Source organism: Tachyglossus aculeatus, chromosome X4, assembly GCF_015852505.1.
Source record: "Tachyglossus aculeatus isolate mTacAcu1 chromosome X4, mTacAcu1.pri, whole genome shotgun sequence".
NCBI lineage: Eukaryota > Metazoa > Chordata > Mammalia > Monotremata > Tachyglossidae > Tachyglossus > Tachyglossus aculeatus.
Window position 1 is genome coordinate 29,809,825 of NC_052098.1, and position 26,305 is coordinate 29,836,129.

Consider the following 26,305-nt stretch of genomic DNA (forward strand, 5'->3'; position numbering starts at 1 on the left):
GAACTATTCCTTATTGCTCTGGAATTAATCATTGTGGGCAGGTAATGTGTCTACCAACTCTCCCAAGTGCTTAGTACAACACTGTGCACACAGAAAGTTCTCAATCAATGGTACGTATTGAGCACTTTAAATATTCAGAGCACTGTATTAAGCACTTGGGAGAGTACCATACAACAGAATTAGTGGACATCTTCCCTTCCCGTAATGAGCTTACAGTCTAGAGGATTATTTTGTAATGTGGTCTAGTGGGCCTGAGAGTCAGAAGTAGCTGGGTTAATCCCGGCTCTGCCACTTGTCTGCTGTGGGACCTTGGGCAAATCACTTCACTTCTCTGTGCCTCAGTACCTCATTAAAGTGGGGGTTAAGAGTGTTATCCCCATCTGGAACAGGGACTGTATCCAACCCAAATTACTTGTATCCACCCCAGTGCTTAGTACAGTGTCTGGCACGTACTAATCACTTAAATTATTATTATTATTATTTTGGGTAACAACGTCAAGATCCAGCAATTTCAGGAAGTGCAGAATCCTTAGGTTCAAGGGTGAGAGATAGAAGAGTGCTAGTGGCGAATTTTGGATTCACATATGTCTGCCTGTGGCCTGAGGGAAATTTCCATTTACTGGGACCTGGGGAGATCTGAAGTTTTTATTGCTCAGTAATTATACATCACAATTAATGAACCAACATTTCTTGTTGTTAAGTCTGAACCATTTATACACAATATTTCTGACACTACTTTTTCAGACTATATACTACTTTATTTTTATTCTGTTTTGGGGAATTACGACTATTTGCCTTGTACAGCAAGTATTTGAGAGACCTTTGGGTAACACGTGTTTAAACATGAACAGGTGTTAAAATCCCATACTTTGAACTCTAAATGAAATAACCTTGCATTCCTCAAACTTTCACAATTGCTTTTCCAATATTGTCTCCTTTTAGCATTCCGATGAATGCTGTGGGCATGTTTTCAAATCCTTCTGTAATGTGCTCCTGGTATTGGATTTTGCCCTGTTTGGGTTTTTTTTAAAAAAGGACAGTTTCATGTAAGTATTTCAAATCCACATCTTGATTGTTGTTATGAACATGAACACTTATTCATATAATGACCCTAGTTTTCCTTCCCACTTTAATTTTTATGATTTATCCCACCGAACTTTATGGTGAGGCTGTGAGGATTTACCATTGGTTATTTAGCCATAAAGAGGAACAGCACACACAACTGGGATTGGTTTCCCTCCTCACCTACACTTAGAACAGCAATTATTTGGGAGATGAAAGGAACATCTCTCGTTCACCCCTCACATCCAATCCGTCATCAAAAACTGCTGGTCTCACCTCCACAACATCGCCAAGATCCGCCCTTTCCTCTCCATCCAAACTGCTACCCTGCTAGTTCAATCTCTCATCCTATCCCAACTGCATTACTGCATCAGCCTCCTCTCTGATCTCCCATCCTCCTGTCTCTCCCCACTTCAATCTATACTCCACGCTGCTGCCCAGATCATCTTTGTGCAGAAATGCACTGGGCATGTTACTCCCCTCCTCAAAAATCTCCAGTGGCTACCAGTCAACCTACGCATGCGGCAAAAACTACTCACTCTCGGCTTCAAGGCTCTCCATCACCTAGCCTGCTCCTACCTCACCTCCCTTCTTTCCTTCTACAGCCCAGCCCGCACCCTCCGCTCCTCTGCCGCTAACCTCCTCACTGTGCCTCGTTCTCGCCTGTCCGGCCGTCCTCCCCCTGGCCTGGAATGCCCTCCCTCCGCACATCCACCAAGCTAGCTCTCTTCCTCCATTCAAAGCCCTACTGAGAGCTCACCTCCTCCAGGAGGCCTTCCCAGACCGAGCCCCCTCCTTCCTCTCCCCCTCCCCATCCCCCCCCACCCTACCTCCTTCCCCTCCCCACAGCACCTGTATATATGTTTGTACAGATTTATTACTCTATTTATGTTACTTGTACATATCTACATATTCTATTTATTTTGTTAATATGTTTTGTCTGTCTCCCCCTTCTAGACTCTGAGCCCGCTTTTGGGTAGGGACGGTCTCTATATGTTGCCAACTTGTACTTCCCAAGCGCTTAGTACAGTGCTGTGCACACAGTAAGCGCTCAATAAATACGATTGAATTAATGAATGAATGAACAGTTCACACTCACTGAGTCATTGATCCAGAAAGATGGCTAAAAGGAGTGGACATTTTATCTCACAGGGTGTGGAGTGAGACTCTAATGGAAGCTTAAAAAGTCCACCAATCGGATATATGTCCACAGCACTCACACCACATTTTTAGCCAGAGACCTGTGAAAGGCTCCGTATCTCTGCAATACTTTTTTGTCATTCCATTTTAAATGGTAACCTCTCTCCCATGCCCTTCCAATGGAAAGAGTGCAGGCCTGGGAGCCGGAGGACCTGGATTTTAGTCCCGGCTCTGCCACTTGCCTACTGGGTGACTTTGGGCAAGTCACTTCACTTTTTTGTGCCTCAGTTTCCTCATCTGTAAAGTGGGTATTCAATTTTACAGGGGTTCTCCCTCCCCTTCAGACTGTGAGCTCCTCCCAGCTTGTGATCTACCCCCAGGGCTTGCGTAACAAATACCACTTTAATTGATGGGAAAATTAGTGCCCTTGGTAGTCTGACCTTCAGTGCTCTCAACCCTTTTATAATGCTGCTTCCTCATAGCTTGTTTAAGATAACCTCAGGTTCGTCTATTCTAAGTCATCATTAAGGGGCTGTGCTCTCTTCCTACAGGATGAGACAAAATGAGGTGCTGAGGCTCACTATCCTGCGTTGTTTTTTTTCCTTTAGTCCATGATGAAGCATCTAGTTTACTTACTTTGGATCAATCGATCAATCAATCCTTCTCATTGATCCCAAGCGCTTAGTACAGTGCTCTGCACACAGTAAGTGCTCAATAAATACGATTGAATGAATGAATCACCTGCTGTTTGCAAAGCACTGTACTAAAGCTTGGGAGAGCTGAAGAGAATTAGTAGACATGATTCTTGCCCTGGAGATGCTTTCATTCTAGCAGGGGAGACAGGCACTAAAATAATTAACAGGTTAAAAAGGAGGAAAGTGGATTTGTAGGTGAGGGAATTCTTAAGTACTAGGGTATGTACAAAAGTGATAAAAGTGGCTGTGAGTACCTCAGTGTGTGGTTGGTGCTGAAGTTGTACTTGAGGGAATGAAACCAGGAGAGAGGAAAAGTTAATCTGAGGGGTGGGGGGAAAAGGCCTCCTGGAGATGTAATTTCAGGAGGGCTTTGCCGATAGAACAGTGGTCTGTCGGATATAAAGTGGAAGGGAGTTCCCGGCAGGAAGAAGGACATGCTAGGCTGAGCCCGTTTTGGGGTAGAGATTGTTGCTATTTGTTGCCAAATTGTACTTACCAAGCGCTTAGTACAGTGCTGTGCATGCAGTAAGCACTCAGTACATACTATTGAATGAATGAAGAGGTCGGTGTGGGGAGAGTTGAGAGAGAGACATAGTGAGTAGGAGAGCTTGAGAGGAGTGAAGAGTGTGGGCTGGGGTTTCGTGGAAGATGAAAGCAGATAAGTAGGTGGGAGAAACAGCGTGGTCATGTATGGAGAAGGTTGTTAATCATCTACTACTTTTTCCCTTTAATTCTACTGGCATTAACATAGTAACATTGTACTCTTACAGGCACATTACAGTATAGTGCCTGGCACACGGTAAATGCTCAGTAAATACCATTGATTGATTGGAGTTTGCAGGAGTAGGGGATATTTTAAGCCAGGTGTCTTTTCTAGAAAACATAATAAACGCAGTTCCAAACTGGGTAAGGTCAGTAGAATTCATAAATAATTTGTCCTTAGAACATACAATAACGATAATAATGCTGCAACTGAAAATAACTTGGAAAACTAAAACCTTGGTGGTTCCATGAATGCTAAATTAAAGCAATAATAAATGGAGCCAATCAAGACAACTATCATAGGAAAATCTTAATGTCGCATTTTCTTATGAAATTTTGTGACTGGAAACACAAAGTGAGATGTAGACACTCAGCTTTAAATCTGCCAGTACTAGTCTTTTATTAACACTGGGGTCTTGTCTCAAGCCCATGATTTTTACCTTGCTTTTATTTGGAGTGTTTGTCGTTAACCCTCTGGGCTGTGTAAAACTGGGTTCAGAGTCTTAGAATACATTCTCAGCTTAAAGCAAGACCTACCTTTGTTAGGGAGTTTTTGTTGAAAACTGGATGTAGCTATAAAGGCCCATGGGTACTGTTAGCAATGGTCCAGTGAGCTACTGGGCACATGACACGTCAGATGCTGAATAATACAGCAGCAAGATATTTGCACCGAGGCTGGGTCAGTCCAGGACAGACAATTTGGTCAACTTTGGAACTGCTCAAAAGAAGCTTCCTCTCAAGGTCCACTCATACCAAGATCAAAACAAGGTTTCTTTCAACAAAAGTGTTCCCACAGACTATCATCAAAAGGTAGAAGAATCAGTACTCTTGACATCACCAGAAGGGGACTTTCCTGTTCCTCTGCATACCATCATCAAAGGAAAGGAGGAACTTGCTCTTCAGGCAGGACTCTTTGATGAACTGAGAACTAAGAGAGGGAGTCTGGGATTTCTTTAGCCCTGAAAGGCAAGGGCCTTTGCTGCAAATAATAATAATTATGGTATTTGTTAAGTGCTTACTATGTGTGAGGCACTGTTCCAAGCACTGGGGTGGATACAAGCAAATCGGGTTGGACACAGTCCCTGTCCTACGTTGGGCTCGCGGTCTCGATCCCCATTTTAAAGACGAGGTAACTGAGGCACAGGGAAGTGAAGTGACTTGCCCAAGGTCACACAGCAGACAAGTGGCGGAGCTGGGATTAGAACCCATGACCTTCTGACTCCAAGGCCCTTGCTGTACTCACTATGCCATGCTCCTTCAAAGGTGTGTCTCTACCAGATTATGTTGGGGTGGTGCACCCTGGTTTGTGGAGCTAGAGAAGCAGCAAGGCCTAATGGATAAAGTGTGAGTCTGGGAGCCAGAGCACCTGCGTTCCAATCCCGCCTCTGGCATTTGTCTGCTATGTAATCTTGGGCAAGTCACTTCTCTGTGACTCAGTTACCTCATCTGTAAAATGGGGAATCAATACCTGTTCTCCCTCCTACTTAGACTGTGTGTGCCCCATGTGGGACAAGGACTGTAATCGATCTGACTAATGTGTATCTACCCCAGAGCTTAGATCAGTCCTTGACACATAGTAATCACTTAACAAATACCATTAAAAAAGGATCTGTCATGAACCATGATCCTGCTTTGCACTCCCTTTAGTAAAAGCTACCAAGTGAGACGGTCAGTCCTCTTAATTGATGATGTTTATTGAGTGCTTCCTGTGTACAGAGCACTGTACTGAGTGCTTGGGAGAGAGTGTAATTCAATAGAGTTGGTAGAAATGTTCCTTCTGTACAAGGAGCTTACAGCGTCCACTGCCTAAACAGGCCAGTGGTGACAAGAACCTTACACATTCATTTTTTTTTAGAAGTATGAGCCCTTGTGACAGCTTTCCCACATGAAAGCTTTGCTGATAAGTGTTTGTGACAGCTCACATTTCTTTGACAAAGTCTGAGGGTTAATGAAGCCAAAATGAGCCTTGTTCTTGTGCCCGATCTATTTGTTGCGGTTTGCCCCTCCCAAATGCCTAAAAGTGCATTAAATACCCAAAGGCAAATTTCTCAGCTGCACAGAAATACTGTTTCAAAAAGAAAATATTATCTCTCCCAAGTTAGAGTCCCCATAGAGTTATGTGCACTCCACTTAGAATATCCATCACAGCTACTCCTCCCTCATTTGACTCCCCTGCCCATCACCCTCACCGACTATTCCAGATCTCTAACTCCCCTGAAGCCCCCTTTCTTGCCAATGTCAAAAACTATCAGGGATGAGTTTCCCAATGTTTCTTCCTCACCTTCCCAACTTCCTCTCTCCCTGACAGTGACTCTCATCCTTCCCTGCACTCTCACAAGAGGAGATCTCCCACCTGCTTTCAAAAACCTACCTCTGCCAACTGTGCCTCCGACCCGATCCCTTCTCACCTGATAAAAACACTTGCACCCACTCTTCATCCTCTACCCCCCTCTTCAACTGATCATTCTGATGACTCCTTTCCCTCTGCCTTCAAACACGCCCACATCTCCGCTACTCTAAAAAGTCTTCTCTGGACCCCATTGCATTATCCACTTATTCTGCCATTCCCTTTCCTCCCATTCTTGTCCAAACTCTTTTAGTGGACCCTAAACACCACTTCCTCCACATGGAGATAAGTTGAGATGCTACCATGCTCTTACCTCCAAGACCCATTTCAGCAAGTCCTTCAGCCCCTTCTGGCGAGTGGCCCCTTGCCAGCGTGAGAAAACAAACCCTTCCATGCGTATCTCCTTATAAATGAGGTGAAGTTGCACGTAGGGTCCTATAAAAAAACAAAGCATACAGAGTGTGACTACAGTAACAAGAATTGTCATAATCATTGTAGTATTTGTTAAGAGCTTCCTGTGTGTACTACACCACACTGTACTACGCACTGGAGTAGATGCAGTTCCTGTCCCTCATGGGGCTTCCAGTCTAAGTAGAAGGGAGAAAGGCATTTAATCCCCATTTTACAGATGAGGAAACTGAGGCACAGAGAAGTTAAGTGCCTTGCCCAAGATCACACAGCAGGTAAGTGACAGAGCTGGGATTAGAACCCAGCTTTTCTGACTCCTAGGCCTGGGCTCTTTCCACTTGGCAACACTGCTTGCCATGTATGGTGGTGAAGCAGCATGGTGTAGTGGATAGGGCATGGGCCTTGGAGTTGGAAGGTCATAGGTTCTAATCCCTGCTCCACCACTTGCCTGCTGTGTGACCTTGTGCAAGTCACTTCATTTCTCTGTGTCTCAGTTCCCTCATCTGCAAATTGGAATTCAATGCCGATTCACCCTCCTACTTAGAATGTGAGACCCATCCCCAGCACTTAGTTCAGTGCTTGGCACGGAGTAAGCACTTTTAACAAATATCACAATTATTATTATTACTTTTAAGAAAGGAACAGAGATAAGAAAAAAATAAATTTAAGCAGGACTGACCTAAAACCAAAAGAGAAAGGAAAATTGTAGCTCTGATGCCAGATTAAGCACAACAGAAGCATTACGCATAGACTAAGATGCATAAAAATAGGCACTGTTTTAACTGTTGCTATTTACGTTGCTATTCATAGTGTCTGATTTGCGGGGCAGCACACAATCCTCGAGCTGAAAGAGACCCGAAGGATTCCCCGCCCAGCAGTGACCTCAGTGCTCGGATTCAATAGACAGTTGTCACAGATGGTTGCAGTAAGGTTTACTTGCCAGCTAGTGGGACTCATGGTTAGTAAAGAAGTAGGCTTATCAGGTTCATGGTCCCCTCCAATAAATTAACAGCAGCAAGCAGAGCAGGGAAGCAAGAGGCAGGAGCCAAGAGCCCTGCTGGGGAAGCAGTATGGCCTAGCGGATAAAGCTCAGGCTTGGGGGTCAGAAGGCCCTGGGTTCTAATCCCCGATCCACCACTTCTTCCCCATCATGCCTTTGGGGACTCTCCGTTGACAGTGGCTGGGTTGGTTGCATTGTGTTGTTGAAACTTCTTGACATTCCAGGACAAAGGAGAGTCTGCTCCTTTACACACACAGACATTCAAACATCCATCCATTCTCCTTGGAGTCAGTCTACAGGACTTCAAGAGTTCATCTAGTCAATCTGAACATATCTGTAATTATGGTATTGTTTAAGCTCTTACCATTTGTCAAACACTTTATTATGCCCTGGAGTGGATAGAATATAAGCAGATCAGAAACAATCTCTGTCCCACTCGGAGCTTTCAGTTGAGTGTGGCCTTACAGTGTGGCCTAGTGGAAAGAGCATAGAGCCTGGAAGTCAGAAGACCTGGGTTTTAATCCTGGCTCTGCCATGTGCCGGCTGTGTGACCCTGGGCAAGTCACTTCTCTCTGCCTCAATTACCTCATCTGTAGAATGGAGATTCAATACCTGTTCTTCCATCCTTAGATTGTGAGCCCTGTGGGACAGGGACTGAGTCTGATCCGATTATCTTGTATCTTCTCTAGCACTTGGAGAGAAGTGCTTGACACATAGTAAGCTATTAAGAAATACCCAGTTATTATTATTAGGGAGGGAGAATGGGTATTTTATCCCCATTTTACAGATTAAATAAATGGGGCAAAAGGAAGTTAAGTGACTTGCCTAAGGTCACACAGCAGGCAAGTGGTGAAGATGGGATTAGAATTCAAGTCTTCTTAACTCCCAAGCCCTTGCCTTTTCCACTAGGCCATGCTCCTCGCTTTGTACATATTTTTAAACTACTGTTTCCCCCTACTTGTAATTTATTTTTGTATCTGCCCTCTCCAACCCGAGTATAACTTTTATGAAAGTAAGGAACATGTCTGCTAACTATGTACTCTACCAAGTGCTTAGTATGGTGCTCTTCAATCAATCAATCAATGATATATGTGTGTATATATATATATATATATATATATATATATATGCATATATATTGCTTACTATGTGCAGAGCATTGTATTAGGCACTTAATATAGTTCTACATTTGTTCTATTGTACTCTCCCAAGCACTTACTACAGTGCTCTCCTCAGAATAAGTAATAAATACTATTGATTGAATGAATTGCAAGGTTTTCCACCCCATTCAAAAAAAAGCCCCCAGAGAAGGCACTTCCACAGTTTCTCCTGGAAATGTAGTCCAGTACGCAATTACCGCCCTTCTTATATCTATCCCAAATTTCTCTGGCTGCAGTTAAAGCAAATTGTTTTTCATGCTCTCCTCAGTGGGAGGAAGGAGAACTCAGTAGGTGCAAAGTTCCTGCAGCTGCCAATGTCAAGGCTGTCCATGATGGAACCTGTCATTACTTTGAGGGAAATATCTTTATTGATTAAAGAATTCCAGCTTCACAGCATGAATCCTGCCTGAGCTGCCACAAATTGGATTTCTGTACTGGAGAAAAACACTCAGATACTACCCATCACTTATGGTAAGTCCTAGTGAGGGCCTTGGGAAAATGCACAATATTCTAGTCAACCTGTATTTGGGGGACTTATTTCAGAAAGAGGCACGAACTAGGTTCCGAGAACTGCTCACACTGGCTGCAAAGGGGTATTTTCTACCTCTGCTGAGGAAAGTGTGAAAGAAAGCCAACTGCCACTGAGACTTTAGGTTTGAACTATAGAAGGATTTTCTGCATGAACAATCATAAACATTGAATTGGGTTATCCAGGTGAAACTGAGGAATCTCATTTTCTTGAGGCTTTTATAAAAGGAGATAGCAAGCCTTCAATCAATCAATTGTATTCATCGAGCCACCTACTTACAGAGCACTATATTAAGAGCTTGGAAGAGTGCAATAGAATTAATATATATGATCCCTGCCCTTAAGGAGCTTACAATATAGTCGAGGGGAGATGGACACTAAAATACAGAATAGATGGGAAGAAGTAATAGAGTATAAGGATATGATATAAGTGCTCCTGGGAGTGTGAATACCCAAGTGAATAAGTGACATGGGAATGCTGAAGTGGCAGTTGGAGGAGGTGAGAGATTAATCAGGGAAGACATCCTGGAAGAGATGTGATTTCAGGAGGGCTTTGAAGATGAGGAAAGCAGTGGTCTGCTGCATGTGGAGGAGGAGGAGGAAGTTGCACCAGGGGGATATGAGCAAGATGTCAACAGCAAAAGAGATCAGAACGAGGAGTAGTAAGTTGGCTTGAGAGGAATGAAGCGTGCATGCTGTGTGTATTGGGAGGAGAGGAGTAGTAGGGAGAGAGCTGATTCAGTGTCTTGTGTCTGGGGTGGTTTAGGTACACACCTGCGTGAATACAGGGGAATGAATGGACAAATGGACTAGATGACCTCTCAAGGGCCTTTCTAGCCTTATGATCACGGGAATGTGATCTAAGTTTCTGCAGTGGTGTGGGTGGATTATGTAGTTTTGTGGCAGGCAAACCTAAATTGCTGAAGCAGATGGCTCAGTACTGCAGAACCAAGTTTGCTGTATCCAAAGCACTTGGGCTGCAAACAATCAAGTTGTGAGAACTTCCAGGGTCTGTTTAGATAGCAGGCAACTGTTCTCTAATGAAACTGCTGCTTTGGACTCAGAAGCAAGCAGTACATATAAAAATATCCTCAAGAAATAAACAACAAATGAGTTGCTTATTAAGATATGCATCTATAAAAATCAGTACTGGTAGGATTTGTGATTTCTCCAAAAGATGGCAGAGGTTCATTTCCTTTTCCTTAATGGTATTTGTTAAGCGCTTACTATGTGCCAGGCACTGTACTAAGTGCTGGGATAGACACAAGTTAAGCAGGTTGGACACAAAGTCCCTGTCCCATATAGGGCTCACAGTCTTAATCTCCTTTTTACAGATGAGGTAACTGAGGCACAGAGAAGTTGTGACTTGTCCAAGCTTACAAGCAGACAAATGGTGAAGGTGGAATTAGAACCCAGGTCGTCTGACTCCCAGGCCTGTGCTCTTTCCACCAGGCCACACTGCTTCTCATGTACAGTACTTTTTCTGTTGTTACTGTATAAGGAAACTACCAAGAGCTCAGTATGCTAGACTGTGCATGGTGGTGGTGGTAGTGGTTAAGGGGCCAAATCCCTTGAACCAACTGACACTTCGTGGATACAGTCTCACTATTGGCAGCATCAGCTCCATACCTAAGCCCAGCGAAAAGAGCACAGGCTTGGGAGTCAGAGGACCTGTGTTCTAATAATAATAATAGTGTTTGTTAAGCGCCATGTGGCAGGCACTCTATTAAGCAAATTGGGTTGGACACAGGCCCTGTCCCTCATAAGGCTCACAGTCTTAATCCCCATTTCACAGATGAGGTAACTGAGGCACAGAGAAGTAAAGTGACTTGCCCAAGGCCACACAGCAGACAAGTGGCAGAGCCGGGATTAGAACCCATGACCTTCTGACTCCTAGGCCTGTGCTCTATCCACTACCAGCTCTGTCACTTGCTTGACATTTGACCTCATCTGTAAAATGAGGAATCGACATCTCTTCTCCCTCCTACCAAGGCATGTGTGGGACAGGGGCTCTGTCTGATCTGATGATCTTGTATTTATCACATCACTTAGCACAGTGCTCTGCAGATAGTAAATGCTTAATAAATACCACAAATATTATTACTTAGGGGTAATTTTCTTACCCCTTATTACTTAGGTGCATTTTTCTTGATTCAACAATGGCTTTGTTATTATGAAGCACTGTCGTTGTGACAGTGTTCTGACTTTTTAGGTACTTGCCTATTCAATCCTGGTTGGTTTAATCCGTGATAAAGAGTGTGCTGAAAATGAACACAGGTGAGAAGAAACAAAGTTTTGTTCTTGCGACACGTAGGCCTAGAGGTAGGTTGCTATCCCAGAAATAGGGTTGAAGAATGAGAATCCTCTACTAAGGGTCTGTTGGCCATATCGGCTAATTAGAGATTTAAAATGGGATGCCCGTATAGAACAGGGACCGTGTCTGATCTCATAATATTGTATTTACCCCAGTGTTCAGCTCATAGTGCTTATTAATAAATGCCATAGTAATAATAATAAAGACTTCTAATAAGAGAGTTTTCAGTCTGCTATGAATTTTGGTTGCCACTTGGGTAAAGCTTCCTTAAATTTATGGAATGACAATATGAATTCTCTGGGTTTATTCAAAATGGTCATTTCTCTTTTTTATGTGCAAGATAATAATAATAATAAAAATACCAATATAATAATGGTATTTATTGAGCGCTTACTATGTGGCATAGTATTGTGCTAAATGCAGTAGTCAAATTTGATAAGAAAAAAAGATTCGTGGATTCAGGTTCAACTGCCAACCAAGAAAATAACCTTCCTTGAAAATAAGGTTTAACTATATGATAGTAATTTGCCAAGTGGCATGCTCATCATTTATATAGAATCTCCAATACCTGGGTGTTTGTGCATCTTTTAAAGGGAAGATGTGCATCAATTAGTAGGATTTTTAATGCTGACAATGGACATACTACATAGGCATAGTGCTTTAGGTATAATCATTTGGAGCCTAGAACAACTGGGGAAGCTTAACAGGCCTTGAGTCAAGTTTTCTCTACCACATTTAGCATATTGTGGACACAAAATATTAATCACAATGCTTTGGGTATTACTGCTAGCTAAAGCTTTCTGTGGAGGCCTGGTAGAATCAAAAGAGAATACTGTACTAAGTGCATGTGGAAGTACAACACAAAGAAGTGATGCATTTCCTGCCCTCATGGAGTTTTAAAATTGTCCATTATTCCCGACGGGTGACTCCATCAGTGAACAGCTTAACGTCTTTGGTCATTTCTAATGGCTACCCAATAAGGTTCTCCTCAAGTTGGATATAAAGCTGCCTGCTAGAAAGGAAAGTATGTGGGTATTGAGGAGGTGAAGAGACGGCGGCTCCTCACAACTCTGTTCCAGAGGGCCTGCTGTTAGCCCCTCCTGAGGCCAAAGAAGACACTCAAGCAGTTTGGTAAGTACTGCAAGTAAGTAAGCAGTTTGGTAAGTACTGTCACAGGATGCATACAATCCCCAACATATTCAATCTTCAATCTAATGAATGTGCATGTTCATAAGTAGACCTCTCCAGGCTCCCGCACCATATGTTACCTTGTTGAGGAACTTTATCATTGTAAAGAGAGATAGCCCCACACAAAGCAATCCTCCCATATTTCTTCATCTGATTGATAACGACGTTGGAAAACTCTCCACCTACCTAAAACAGCCAGAAACAAAAAGCCAAGCTTAGAAAATCCTTAGAAAAATATACTGAGTATTTCACACACAGTATATCTAACTATGGTAAGAAAAGGTATCCCTGCTTACATTTTGAGTTCTAAGTTCTCAGAGATTCAATGAGTGAGGAAAAGCGGCATCATTTCCACTTAGGGGGACATTCCAAGGAACACAGATGCCAGGTAGGAGAATCCCCTTAAGCTGTGCTCCTGGAACCGCCTCTCAGCTCCATTTTAGGTTTGTGGCCCCCATATACATACGTTCTGTGTATTTGATTTCTAACATCCCTCCATACAAAGGCATGAAGATTCCAGAGAGTCCTTACACAACCTTAAGACCCTTTATCCTCCCTCAACTTGTCTTAAGGATGGGTTAGGATGTCCATAGGAATAAGTTGGGCTTATCCACATATGCATAGCACTATTAAATGACAACCATATTACATATACAATAGCACCTAATTATTTTCATACCTAATATCTCATTTTCTCCTTTCAATCTCTGTGAGGTAGGGAGAGTTGGGTGCAAATTATCCCCACTGTACAAAAATGGGGTGACCAAGGCACAGAGAGGTCAGGTGACTTATCCAGAGCTCATGACTAGAACCTAGACCACTATCTCAGAATCACCCCTTCTCCCACCGTTCATTCTCCTTTATCTTCACTTCTGCTTGGGTGGCAGCGTAGCATGGCATCACAGGATTCCAGAGTGCTAGTGGCACAGACCCAGAAGGAAGAGTGCTCATACACTGGCTTCAACTGGTCACATGATCAGCACCTGACACACTTAACCCCATGCCCCATATCAGCATGGCAACCTAAAGGCACTGCTAATTCCTGGTCTAGACCCTGCTACCATCCACTAAACACCACCACTCCCTCTCCCAGCTCCAGTTTAGACTTACGTTATCAAAATAGCAGTTGTAGCCATCGGGGGAGGCTTTCTTCAGTGTTTCGTCCAAAGAATCCACTGTCTTATAGTTAAAGGCAACATCAAAACCAAGGTTTTTTAGAAATGCCACCTTTTCTTCGGAGCCTGCACAGCCAACAACTTTGCAGCCCTAAAGAAAAAAAGAGCAAAATAAGTGAGCACCATTTAAAACACAAAACTAGTCTGGCCCAATCCCACCTACTCTATTTTGTTTGTCACCTTCTATTGATCAATCAATTGTATTTATTGAGCATTTACTATGTGCAGGGCACTGTACGAAGCACTTGGGAGAGTACAACACAACACTATAACAGACACATTCCCTGCCCACAATGAGTTTATAGTTTTGAGGACTTCTGTTTCCACAAGTCCAAACAAGTTCTCTTTCAAGCATACAGCATATTATTTAGGATGCATTTCTTCATTTTGTCACTTCATTGCAAAATGCCCATCTTCTCATGTAGGGAAAAAAAAGCATGGGAGAATTAGGGAAGTGCCAATTACAAATTAAGAACGTATAGTGGTAGTGCAGGACTGCCAAACTGTCCATTTCCCCAGTGTGATAATCTCCATTTCCCGCATAAACCCTGCATCACTTACTTTTATTTTAGCAATCTGTCCCACCACGGAACCTACAGCTCCAGCAGCTGCATTCACAAACACTGTTTCTCCACCTTTCAAGTCACAGATGTCCAACAGGCCAAAGTATGCTGTTAAACTGTGGAAAGGGAAACAAACAGAAGCATGATAAAGCAATATTTCATTAAGTGATATTTTGTCAGCCGATCAGTTGGGTGAGCAGAGTAATCATTCATTCATTCATTCATTCAATCGTATTTATTGAGTGCTTACTGTGTGCAGAGCACTGTACTAAGCGCTTGGGAAGTACAATAATAATTGGTGTATTTGTTAAGCACTTACTATGTGCCAAGCACTGTACTAAGCGCTGGGGTAGATACAAGAAAATCAAGTTGGACACAGTCCATGTCCCATATGGGGTTCACAATCTCAATCCCCATTTTACAGATGAGGTAACTGAGGCACAGAGAAGTGAAGTGACTTGTCCAAGGTTGCCAGCAAGCATGTGGAAGAGCCGGGATTAGAATCCAGGCCCTTCTGACTCCCAGGCCCATGATCTACCCACAAAGCCACATTGCTTCTGAACTGTTGTATGAACTATTTTAAGAAGCAATAGCAATGAAACTTATTGAGTGCTTACTAAGTGCTAAACGCAGGTATAAATACACCTGGTTCTCATACAATGCAAGAGTGATGTTCCTGTGAAGTCCCAGGTTAAGGAAAACTTGTGCTAGCTACAGTTCTCACCCTTCCCAATACCAAGCGCATGTGCATGAATCATTTCTTCCAAGACCATGGCACAGTGAATCCCAACTGGCCGGCATTGTTGAATGAATGATTCCCAATTTCCTAACAATGCTCTAGCCAAAATGCCAAGTGAAAACACACGGCGGCAGACCTGAAAGTTCAAGATAATCAGATCAGACATGGTCCCTGTACCACATGGGGCTCAAATATTAGCACTTCTGCACCATCTGTGCACTTTTGTACTCACAACCTCCCATAACATTTTTGTACCAATATCTTCCTCACACTATTACTTAAACACTGATGCATGTGCATATCCCCCTTCTTAAATCATTTTCATGTCTGCCTTTCGCTGCTGGCAAAAGTCTAAACACCATGCCAACCTCGTTCACTTCAAGTTTATCCTTTCCTGCCTTAACTCAGCCCTCTCCTCTGCAAGACAGAACTATTTCTCCTCCCTTATTGACACCCATGCCCATCATCCCCGTCAGCTCTTCTGTACATTCAACTCCCTTCTCGGGCCCCCGGTTCCTCCCCCTCCTCCTTCCCTCACCCCCAACGATCTGGCCTCCTACTTCATTAACAAAATTAAATCTATCAGGTCCGACTTCCCCAAAGTCACTCCCCCCTCTTCTCCAACCCCCCGGCTCTCAACACTCTCTGCTACTCTCCCATCCTTCCCAGCAGTATCCTCAGAGGAGCTCTCCTCCCTCCTCTCAAGTGCTACTCCGGCCACCTGTGCTTCTGACCCCAATCCCTCTCATCTCATGAAATCTCTTGCTCCATCCCTTCTCCCCTCCTTAACTTCCATCTTCAACCGCTCACTCTCCACTGGTTCCTTCCCCTCTGCCTTCAAACACGCCCATGTGTCTCCCATCCTAAAAAAACCCTCTCTTGACCCCACCTCACCTTCTAGTTATCGCCCCATATCCCTCCTACCATTCCTTTCCAAACTCCTTGAACGAGTTGTCTATGCGTGCTGCCTCGAATTCCTCAACACCAACTCTCTCCTCGACCCCCTCCAGTCTGGCTTCCGTTCCCTACATTCCACGGAAACTGCCCTCTCAAAGGTCACCAATGACCTCCTGCTTGCCAAATCCAACGGCTCATACTCTATCCTCATCCTCCTCGACCTCTCAGCTGCCTTCGACACTGTGGACCACCCCCTTCTCCTCAATACGCTATCCAACCTTGGCTTCACAGACTCCGTCCTCTCCTGGTTCTCCTCATCTCTCCGGTCGTTCATTCTCAGTCTCTTTTGCAGGCTCCTCCTCCCCCTCCCATCCCCTTACTGTGGGGGTTCCCCAAGGTTCAGTTCTTGGTCCCCTTGTGTTCTCGATCTACACTCTCTCCCTTGGTGACCTCATTCGCTCCCACGGCTTCAACTATCATCTCTACGCTGATGACACCCAAATCTACATCTCTGCCCCTGCTCTCTCCCCTTCCCTCCAGGCTCGCATCTCCTCCTGCCTTCAGGACATCTCCATCTGGATGTCTGCCCGCCACCTAAAACTCAACATGTCCAAGACTGAACTCCTTGTCTTCCCTCCCAAACCCTGCCCTCTCCCTGACTTTCCCATCACTGTTGACGGCACTTCCATCCTTCCCGTCTCACAAGCCCGCAACCTTGGTGTCATCCTCGACTCCACTCTCTCATTCACCCCTCACATCCAAGCCGTCACCAAAATCTGCCGGTCTCAGCTCCGCAACATTGCCAAGATCCGCCCTTTCCTCTCCATCCAAACCGCTACCGTGCTCGTTCAAGCTCTCATCCTATCCCGTCTGGACTACTGCATCAGCCTCCTCTCTGATCTCCAATCGTCGTGTCTCTCCCCACTTCAATCCATACTTCATGCTGCTGCCCAGATTATCTTTGTCCAGAAACGCTCTGGGTGTGCTACTCCCCTCCTCAAAAATCTCCAGTGGCTACCAATCAATCTGTGCATCAGGCAGAAACTCCTCACCCTCGACTTCAAGGCTCTCCATCACCTTGCCCCCTCCTACCTCACCTCCCTTCTCTCCTTCTACAGCCCAGCCCACACCCTCCGCTCCTCTGCTGCTAATCTCCTCACAGTGCCTTGTTCTCGCCTGTCCCGCCATTGTCCCCTGCCCCACATCATCCCCCTGGCCTGGAATGCCCTCCCTCTGCCCATCCGCCAAGCTAGCTCTCTTCCTCCCTTCAAGGCCCTACTGAGAGCTCACCTCCTCCAGGAGGTCTTCCAAGACTGAGCCCCCTCCTTTCTCTCCCCCTCATCCCTCTCTCCATCTCCCCCGTCTTACCTCCTTCCCTTCCCCACAGCACCTGTATATATGTATATATGTTTGTACATATTTATTACTCTATTTATTTATTTATTTTACTTGTACATATGTATTCTATTTATTTTATTTTGTTAATATGTTTGGTTTTGTTCTCTGTCTCCCCCTTCTAGACTGTGAGCCCACTGTTGGGTAGGGACTGTCTCTATATGTTGCCAACTTGTACTTCCCAAGCACTTAGTACAGTGCTCTGCACACAGTAAGCGCTCAATAAATACGATTGATTGATTGATTGCCTATCCTGCTAGAGTATAAACTCCCTAAGGGCAAGGGCTCCATACTGCAGGTGCTCAACGTATCCTAGTGGATAGAATATGGACCTGGGAGTTAGAAGGATCCCAGCTCTGCCACTTGTCTGCTGTGTGAACTTGGGCAAGTCACTTAACTTCTCTGTGCCTCAGTTACCTCATCTGTAAAATGGGGATTAAGACTGTGAGCCCTATGTGAGACAGGGACTGTGTCTAACCCAATTACTTTGTACCTACCCCAGTGCTTAGTACAGTGCCTGGCACATATTAAGTACTTAACAAATACCACTATTATTATTATATGTTATTGATTGATTGCTTGATTAAATAATTAGGTTATTTCAGATTTTTGACCTCACAGAGATATTAAAGCATTTTCTAGTTAAGTAATTCGACATTGAGGAAGCACTTAAATGCTGAATTCATTCCACTCCCTTCAGCTCTCCTCAGAATTTCTCTCACCCCACCCACCGCTGTTTGTTCTGTGCTTTCATCTCTACAGCAAAACACTTCATTTAAAATTATTTTAGCTATGCATTAATAATCATAATTGTATTGGTTGAGCACTTACTATGTGTCAAGCACTGTTCTAAGCGGTGGGATAGATACAAGTTTATATGGTTGGGTTCAGCCCCTGTCCCACATGAAACTCATGGTTTAAGTAGGAGGGAGAATAGTATTGAATCCCCATTTTACAGTTGAGGAAACTGAGGCATAGAGAAGTGAATCGATTCACCCAAGGTCACACAGCAGGTAAGTGGTGGAGCCAGAATTAAAACCCAGGTCCATGCTCTTTCCTCTAGGCCATGCTGTTTCCCCATTAAGCTCATGAAGTGTCTTATTCAGCAGAGTGATCAGTGTGCCCAATTCTTACTGCCCACCATCCCTCCCTGTGTGGAGAGGGGTTGTGGTGGTAGTGATGGACCAATATTTATAGCTGCTTTGCTGCTTTATTTGCTCTATACTCCAAACACTTCACCTGTCAGCCCCTCGTATTAAAGATATGCTATCACCGATTAAAAAGATGCATTCTTTATAGTTCCAAAACTGTTCATTTTGAGGTTGACATTTATATTAGCACTAAAAAGTATTCTTTCGGGGAGCACATGAGCACATGTACATGAGTACATGCTTGGAAGAGCCAACATGGGCTTCTGATGGAGGGAGGGATGGGGAGAGATGGACTCTGTCAGTCCACTCATGTACAACCTCTGTATGAACTAATAATAATAATTGATGCCTGTCTACTTGTTTTGTTTTGTTGTCTGTCTCCCCCTTCTAGACTGTGAGCCCATTGTTGGGAGGGGATTATCTCTATCTATCTGTTGCTGACTTGTACTTTCCAAGCGCTTAGTACAGTGCTCGGCACACAGTAAGCGCTCAATAAATGCGATTGATTGAATGAATGAATTAATAATAATTATGGTACTTGTTAGTACAGAAAGGGGTAGACCAGGTGCAGAGCTGAGATTCTCCTGGTTGAACTCTGGTCACCAGAGGTTTGTCCTCTCCTTCTCCTCCTCCACCACCCACCCTCGGCCACTTCTGAGGGAGCGTCTTATCTTGTCTTATGCCATTGAGTAGTCTTCGACCCATAGCCAAGCCATGGACACATCTCTTCCAGAATGCCCCACTTCCGTCTGCAATCGTTCTGGTAGTGTATCCATAGAGTTTTCTTGGTAAAAATATGGAAGTGGTTTACCATTGCCTCCTTCCGCTCCGTAAACTCGTCTTCACCCTTGATTCTCTCCCATGCCGCTGCTGCCCAGCACAAGTAAGTTTTGACTTGCAGCAGATTGCCTGTCACTCACTAGCCACTGCCCAAGTTAGGAATGGAATGGCTATGCCTCTGCCTGACTCCCTCCTGTAGTCAAGACTGGTAGAGTACTAGGGACTCTCAAGGTGTGACCCTGAGAGAGGACTGAGGGAGTGTAGGAAGCTGTTTTCTTGACAGTGTAACAGCTACAGGCACTAGAGGAGAAATCATGAAAGAGGCAGGGAGCCAATGGCCCTTCTTCCATCCTGCAATGCACTTGGGATGCATCGTGGGTTCTAATCCCTACTTAGCCACTTATCAGCTGTGTGACTTTGGGCAAGTCACTTAACTTCTCTGTGCCTCAGTTACCTCATCTGTAAAATGGGGATTATGACTGTGAGCTCCACGTGGGGCACCCAGATTACCTTGTATCTATCTCAGTGCTTAGAACAGTGCTTGGCACATAGTAAGCGCTTAACAAATACCACCATTATTATTATTATTATCTAATTCCACTTCCACTTGAACAATGCGTGCACACTTGAGCTCCCTGAAAGAATACTTTTTAGTGCTAATATAAATGTCAACCTCAAAATGAACAGTTTTGGAACTATAAAGAATGCATCTTTTTAATCGGTGATAGCATATCTTTAATACAAGGTGCTGACAGGTGAAGTGTTTGGAATATAGAGCAGATAAAATTCTCTCACTTCCTTCAACTCCTGGTCAGTGCTTTAAATTAAGTTCATATTTTGAAAAGAGAAAAAGCAAATGAGCTGCCTTCTGCATGAGGAGAAGGGCTGAGTCTACAATGAACAGCACTGGTCATCAGACAAATAGCATCGACCAATTAAAAAAGTAAAATCAGTGAAGTAATATCCTACATTGCTGAGTAAAATGAAACAACCTATGTGACTCACCCTGGCATGCCAACTGTTCCCAGAGCCAATGATGAAGGTAGTGTCTCTGGCCATCCTTCGGGCAGCAGTTCCAGCCCTTGCCCATTAGAGATAGAGTGAGATGTCCATCCTGATGAAGCCACCACAATGCTGCCAACTGGGAAGGCAGCATTTTTACTTTCTACCACCCTGAAAGACACAAGAGCCCACAACTATTGAAGCACATGCATCAGGCATGTAAAACCTTTACAAAATATATGACTAGGAGGTGTCTTTGCAAAAATTGATCACATTATAAGAAACTGGCTGTATATGATCATTTCAAATGGGTTCTCTGAAGGATTATCGTCATTTTGAACTATGATCCGTTTATCTGGTGGAGTCCTCCAAGGTGGACGAATAAGCTGCTGCGGTTTCTCGGGACCTCATCCACTGTCTAAGTGGTTTAAACTACATTAGTCGCCGGCCTAGCGACTAGGGGGCAGAGCAAGCTGGGGCATTCTTGTGAGCCTGGTTTCTATCCTTCCTGCAGCCACCTCTCTATCCTCCTCCACCGACACCACCCCTAGCAGAGCCCCCTTCCACCTCCTCTCTGTCCCCCAGAGGGCCGGCAACAACAGGGGTAGGGGGTAACGGAGGGGAATGCCCCAGGTGGGCATGACCCCTTCCAAATTGCCACTTTGTTATTCCCTCCCCTGCTTCCCACCCCGCTGAGGAGCTGGGATGAGATGTTGTGAAGCCAGGAGGAAATGAGTGTAGCAGGGCAGTGGGAGGGTGGAGAGTGGGAGACAGCACACTGATTTTGATTTTTCAGAAACATTCTCTCTCTCTCTCTCAGACTCTGTGCCCCACTATTATTTCACTATGTCTGAAGAGTGACAGAACTTCCAATCAATCAGCTGCTGTCTGCAGAAACCAATCAGAAGACATGACTCATAAGCATCACATAAATCAGCCCTTTTATCTGGGTGGAGGATGATCAGATAATGGCACCCAGGGAGGACAGAAAACAAATTAAAAATCCCTTAGGGCAATCCATTCCTGTATCCTGTACTCTCAAACTGGTCTTTTTTTAAAATAGCATTTGTTAAGAGCTTACTATGTGCCAGGCTCCCTACTCAGCGCTGGGGTAGATATAAGATAATCAAGTTGGACACAGTCCATATCCTACCTGGGACTCCATTCTTAATTCCCATTTTACAGATAAGGAAACTGAGGCACAGAGAAGTTAAGTGACTTGCCCAAGGTCATACAGCACAGTGGCAGAGCCAGGGTTAGAGCCCAGGTCCTCTGACTCCCAGGCCCAGACTCTTTCCCCTAGGCCACACTGTTTCTCTAATAATAATAATAATGATGTGAGTATTTGTTAAGCACTTACTATGTGCCAAGCACAGTTCTAATATCAGTATCTGGGGAACCATCCAGAGAAGAGACTGGCTATTTACCCCTATTCTTTTTCCCTATACCTTAGACACTTTTTTAAATTCATAACCCATGACAGAGCATTCCCGCCAGTCCTGTGATTACATAATCTTTGAAAAGTCTTTTGGTGTGATACCTTGAGAAAGGCTTTTAAAAGTGTGTATATATTTTGTCCACTGTTTACCCACTTAAGTGCAGCAGTCTTTACTAAGATTTTCCTATTATAGGAACTAGGAAGCCTCTTGTGTATTTGTGTACAATCTGTGTAACGTGTGCAATTTCCCTATGCCTTCTGTGGAGTCAGTTCTTGGACAATGAGCAAGATAAAATATTCTTTTTCACAATGAATTCAGTGTTTCCATTATGTGCAAGCACTGGGGAGGTAAGTGAAGAGGGGCACGTGGCAGATGGATTTTCAGACAAGGGGAGGGTGCAGGGGAAAATCACAGCACCTTTTTTCCTATTAGCATAGTAGTCTTCCTGTAGGAGCTGGGCTTTCAGGAACTCCTTGAATGGAGGAAAGGCCTGGGAGAAGTATCCAGGAAATAAAGGTTCAAAGGGAACAGACAGCAGATCCAAACTGAGCAAATTACCTGGCAACTTGGCCTCCCATCATGGTGTCACCTTCTTGCAAACGAGTCTTTACAATTCTGAAAACAAATGAATCTCTGGTTATTGGGTTCACCTGGGATAAACTGGACTGAGTTGTCTTAATTAAAATAGTTTGAAGCCACATTGGTAATCTAGAAGTGTGTTCTTGTTTCAAAAATCTGATAATAGGTAACATGTGCTCCTCATAGTCAGGTAATTTCAAAATCCCACTTAGAATCATGAGGAAGGTTTAAAGAATGATGGTGAACTTGAGAGACTACATCCCTGCCATGCACTGCAGAATTTAATTGAAGTAGAAATGAGCAAGTAGTTTAAATGTTAATCTGGGACTACCACCATCTTTTAAGTAGGGGATTATCATAAAATTATTCAGATCTGCGGACCACCCAAAAATATTACTTCATCTGCTAGTTTTAACTTATTTCCATACCAAATCTTTCACTAGAATTACTGATGATGATGATGATCATGGTGATGATGGTTTCTCCCATCAAGGGTGGCAGACAAGCCTCAGGCTTGAGACTTCCAGAACAAAAAGCTGCATGAAGGGATTGATTACAGTGCAAGATCTGTTTATGGCCTAAAGATCCCAACATAGGCCAGTGCTATGCAGTAGGGCCATAATAACCCAGAAGGTAGTTTCCTAAGGTAGCCACTGTAGTCTTTGATGCACATGTTGACCAGCCATTTGTCCAGGATTCCTGTTGGGCCTGTCCACCTTCCAGAACACTCTAGGTAATTCTTTGGGTAGAAATCTTCACCACTGATTGACACAGCCCCAACAGGCACTCCCCTACCTGTACAGCAAGGATTAGAACCCAGATTCCCTGATTCCCAGAGTTGGGCCCTTTCCACTGGACCAACAGCAGGGCAGAACTAGTAACAGGTAACTAAAGTGGTTGAGTTTTAGTTAATCATTCCATTCAAGGCCTGGAATAAACTCCAAATAGGTTAATCAGTGGTTGAATTTTAGTTAGTTAGTCATCCTTTAGTAGAAATGTTAGTGAGTAGGGAAGAAGCCAAAATACTGTAGAGGGAGAATAAAGGAAAAAAAACAAAAGACTGGTATAAACTCCAAATAGGTTAATCAGCTCCTGAATAATCAAATGTTGACTTTGTAAGGTACTCATTGCCTACAGGATTAACTGTATTGGGAATACACTGCTTTAAAACAATCACTATCACAGACACTAGATCTGATTTACTGATCAAGAGAGAGGGGGCACAGCTAAGTCTGTACTCCATCTCTGAACCCCCACTCCCCACCTCCCCAGAATCAAGAATCAAGCATTTTAGGAATGATCCACTCCTGCCTCAAGGACAGGAGGTCCAGGTGGCAGGAATGCTCAGAGCTCTGCTGTGCTTCTGTGAATGCACCTGCTTCACCCAGAATCCACTGGGTCCCTGGCAGGTCTGAGATGCCTCAGAAGTTCTGAGCCTGCCAAGGAACCCTGCACCATGAAACTGGTGCTCCAAGCAAGAACCAAGCCTAATGTGGCTGGTCCTCTCATTGTGGAGAAAAAATGGTGGAGACTCCTGGAAGGACATAAGAATTAGGGGAGTCCCAGAATAATGAATGCTCAGGGCATTTCAGGTCTGAAAGTGGGGATGTTTAGGAGCACCTAAGGGCCCAGACAGAAAGAGTCTCTACATCAAGGTGACTAGAAGTGCCACTTTGGATGGGGCAATTGTATATTTAGAGGTTCTACTTAATCCCCCCAAAACTAAGTCAGGCTTCTCAGGCTGAGGTAGTGGGATAGAACCCCTCAGCCACCCCAGCTCTTCTCATCTTCAGTGATAGCTACAGCAGCTGCCACCCTGCTGCCACCACAGCTAAGCTGGTTCTTCCAAGCTCACAGCCAGAAATAGTGGCAGCCTCCCAGCCTTATGGCAAAAATGAAACAGCTGTGGCTGACTAGTGGCATTGACAGTGAAAACAACGGTGAACAGTGAAGGGAAGAGGCATTGATGAGGGACCGTAGAAGTAAGTACCCTCACTGTACCTCCCCCTTTTCTCTTGGTTCCACCTCTGTTGTTCTCTTTCCTCATCTCTCCCCCCTTCTCTTTTCCTTTTTCTCTTTCCTCTCCCCTTATTTGTCTCTTTTCTTCTTGGCCCTTTTTCTTTTCCTCTACCCCCCTATTTTATATTCTCCACTCTCCCTTTCTTCCCACTCCTTTTCCCCTTTTCTTCCTCTATCTCCTCTCCCACCTCCAACCCCCACAACCTTGGGTCCTATCCCTGTCCCTGCAAAAGAAGATTTCTGGTCACCTTACCTGCTCAAATGGCAGAACTACAACTTGCTTCCTGACTGGGAGTGAGCAGAAGCAGCCATGCACAGGGACAGTGTACAAGTCTCTGGGCATAATGAAGTGGGGAGGGAGTGGGGAGAAATTCTCTATCACCAGTATCTTTAAGAGTCAGTACCTTGTTTGAAAGCATAATTTTTGGCGATGACATCAAGAAAAAAAAAATAAAGATGAAATAAGAGTTATTCAGGAATTACCTCATGTAAGGGTCAACGCTGAGGTACAAAGCTTCAAGAAGCACTTCTGAAATAGAATTACATAACTGATTATCAGTGGATTTAGTAGTTAACTGAAAAGTCACAACAACGCATACTTTTGCATATTCTTATCTCTAAAGATATGTGTCTTTTAAACAAATAAAATCAGTCAACAAAGGGACAGAGACCTGAGCCCATACAAAAATATTCTGTAATCAATTTAGGCTTTTAGAGCCATAAAACTTCAACATTGAAAAGGTCTTTCTAACTCAGCAGTGGTCAACTTTGCCTTCCCCATCTCCATGCAATCAGGGGACCAGGCACCTTAAGGCTTTGGTTGTGCAGGGACCTAGGAAGCCACAGTTGACTACTGCTGGGCTGGATGGACTCCATTAGCTCAATGAATCAATCAGTCATATTTACTGAGCACTTACTGTGTGCAGAGCACTGTACTAAGCACTTGGAGGAGTACAATATAAATGTAGAAGTTGAGGAGCTATCCAAGACTGAAACAAGAACAGCTTCTCCCTGTTTCAAATCATTTGATAAGCATAAAGGGCAATTCTGACAGGGCCCTCTGGTTGTGCTTTATAGATTTCAAAATCCAGGAGGTTAATTCCCCCTTTTATTTTCTACTAACTGTTCTTCCTCTCCACCCCATCCCACCCCTTTCACCCTCAAATCCACCGGGAATATGGGATTGAGATTTCACAAATTGCAAACTGAAAATATGGAACACTGAAAATGTGGAATTCAAGATTGTGCAATGGTGAATTTGAAAATGTTTTGAGTCGGGGGAGAGAATAAACAGTTGCTTTTTTTAACACTACCTTAAATGATGAACACAAATCAATTATTTTGTTCTGGAGAGGGAGTGGGATAAGTCATTTTTATCAAGCTGAAAACAATCCAAGATTTTGTATATTGCAGGACTGCTTCTCTCTTCTTTCATTATCCATATGTCTCATTAGTCATACAGAGTCTTAGAGTCTTACAGTCCCCTAGCCTGCAAAGCTCCTTGTGAGCAGAGTATGTGTCTATCAACTCTGTTGTAGTGTACTCTCCCACATGCTTAATAAATTCTCTCGGGAGTAAGTGCTCTGCATCCAGCAAGCACTCAATAAATATGACTGATCGATCAATTGACTTATCAAGCAATCAAGCAATATTTATTGAGCTCTTACTATGCACGGAGCACTGTACTAAGTGCTTGGGTGAGTATAATACAACAGAATTAGCAGACACCTCTTTTGACTCTTGGCAATTTTAGGGAAAGATATGTGTGTGTCCCACACGTCAATCTGATCACAATTTTGTCAAATTCAATTCAGAGGAAACTCCTGAACCTGAACTCCTAGTCAAGCCTTACCTCCATCTTGTATTGCGGGGAGCTCAACCTCCTTCAATTCAAAGTTATTCTTGGTGGGACTGCCTTCAAAGTGCTTCTTCAGGGTCCAGCACTTAGCTCGTACCATCTTG

General features: G+C 44.0%; 1 protein-coding gene across 1 annotated transcript; it reads right to left on the reverse strand.

Moving 5' to 3' along the window:
- Nucleotides 1–710: 710 nt before the first annotated feature.
- PTGR1 (prostaglandin reductase 1) lies at nucleotides 711–26,305 on the reverse strand. The gene is made up of 9 exons (XM_038769965.1): nucleotides 26,196–26,305; nucleotides 24,827–24,872; nucleotides 22,304–22,360; nucleotides 20,310–20,477; nucleotides 14,341–14,458; nucleotides 13,715–13,870; nucleotides 12,685–12,790; nucleotides 6,320–6,441; nucleotides 711–1,011 (listed from the first exon to the last, which is right to left on the reverse strand). The coding sequence occupies exons 1-9, from the start codon at nucleotides 26,299–26,301 to the stop codon at nucleotides 901–903; spliced, it is 990 nt and encodes a 329-aa protein (XP_038625893.1). The 5' UTR covers nucleotides 26,302–26,305; the 3' UTR covers nucleotides 711–900.

Bases quoted from the DNA above. Each gene is read 5' to 3' on its own strand.
- PTGR1 (XM_038769965.1), bottom strand. From the start codon at position 26,301: ATGGTACGAGCTAAGTGCTGGACCCTGAAGAAGCACTTTGAAGGCAGT. The intron at 22,361-24,826 runs GTAATTCCTGAA...ATTTGTTTTCAG, and splicing joins AGCGTTGACCCTTACATGAG to AATTGTAAAGACTCGTTTGC. The intron at 13,871-14,340 runs GTAAGTGATGCA...TTTTTTCTTTAG, and splicing joins GACAGATTGCTAAAATAAAA to GGCTGCAAAGTTGTTGGCTG.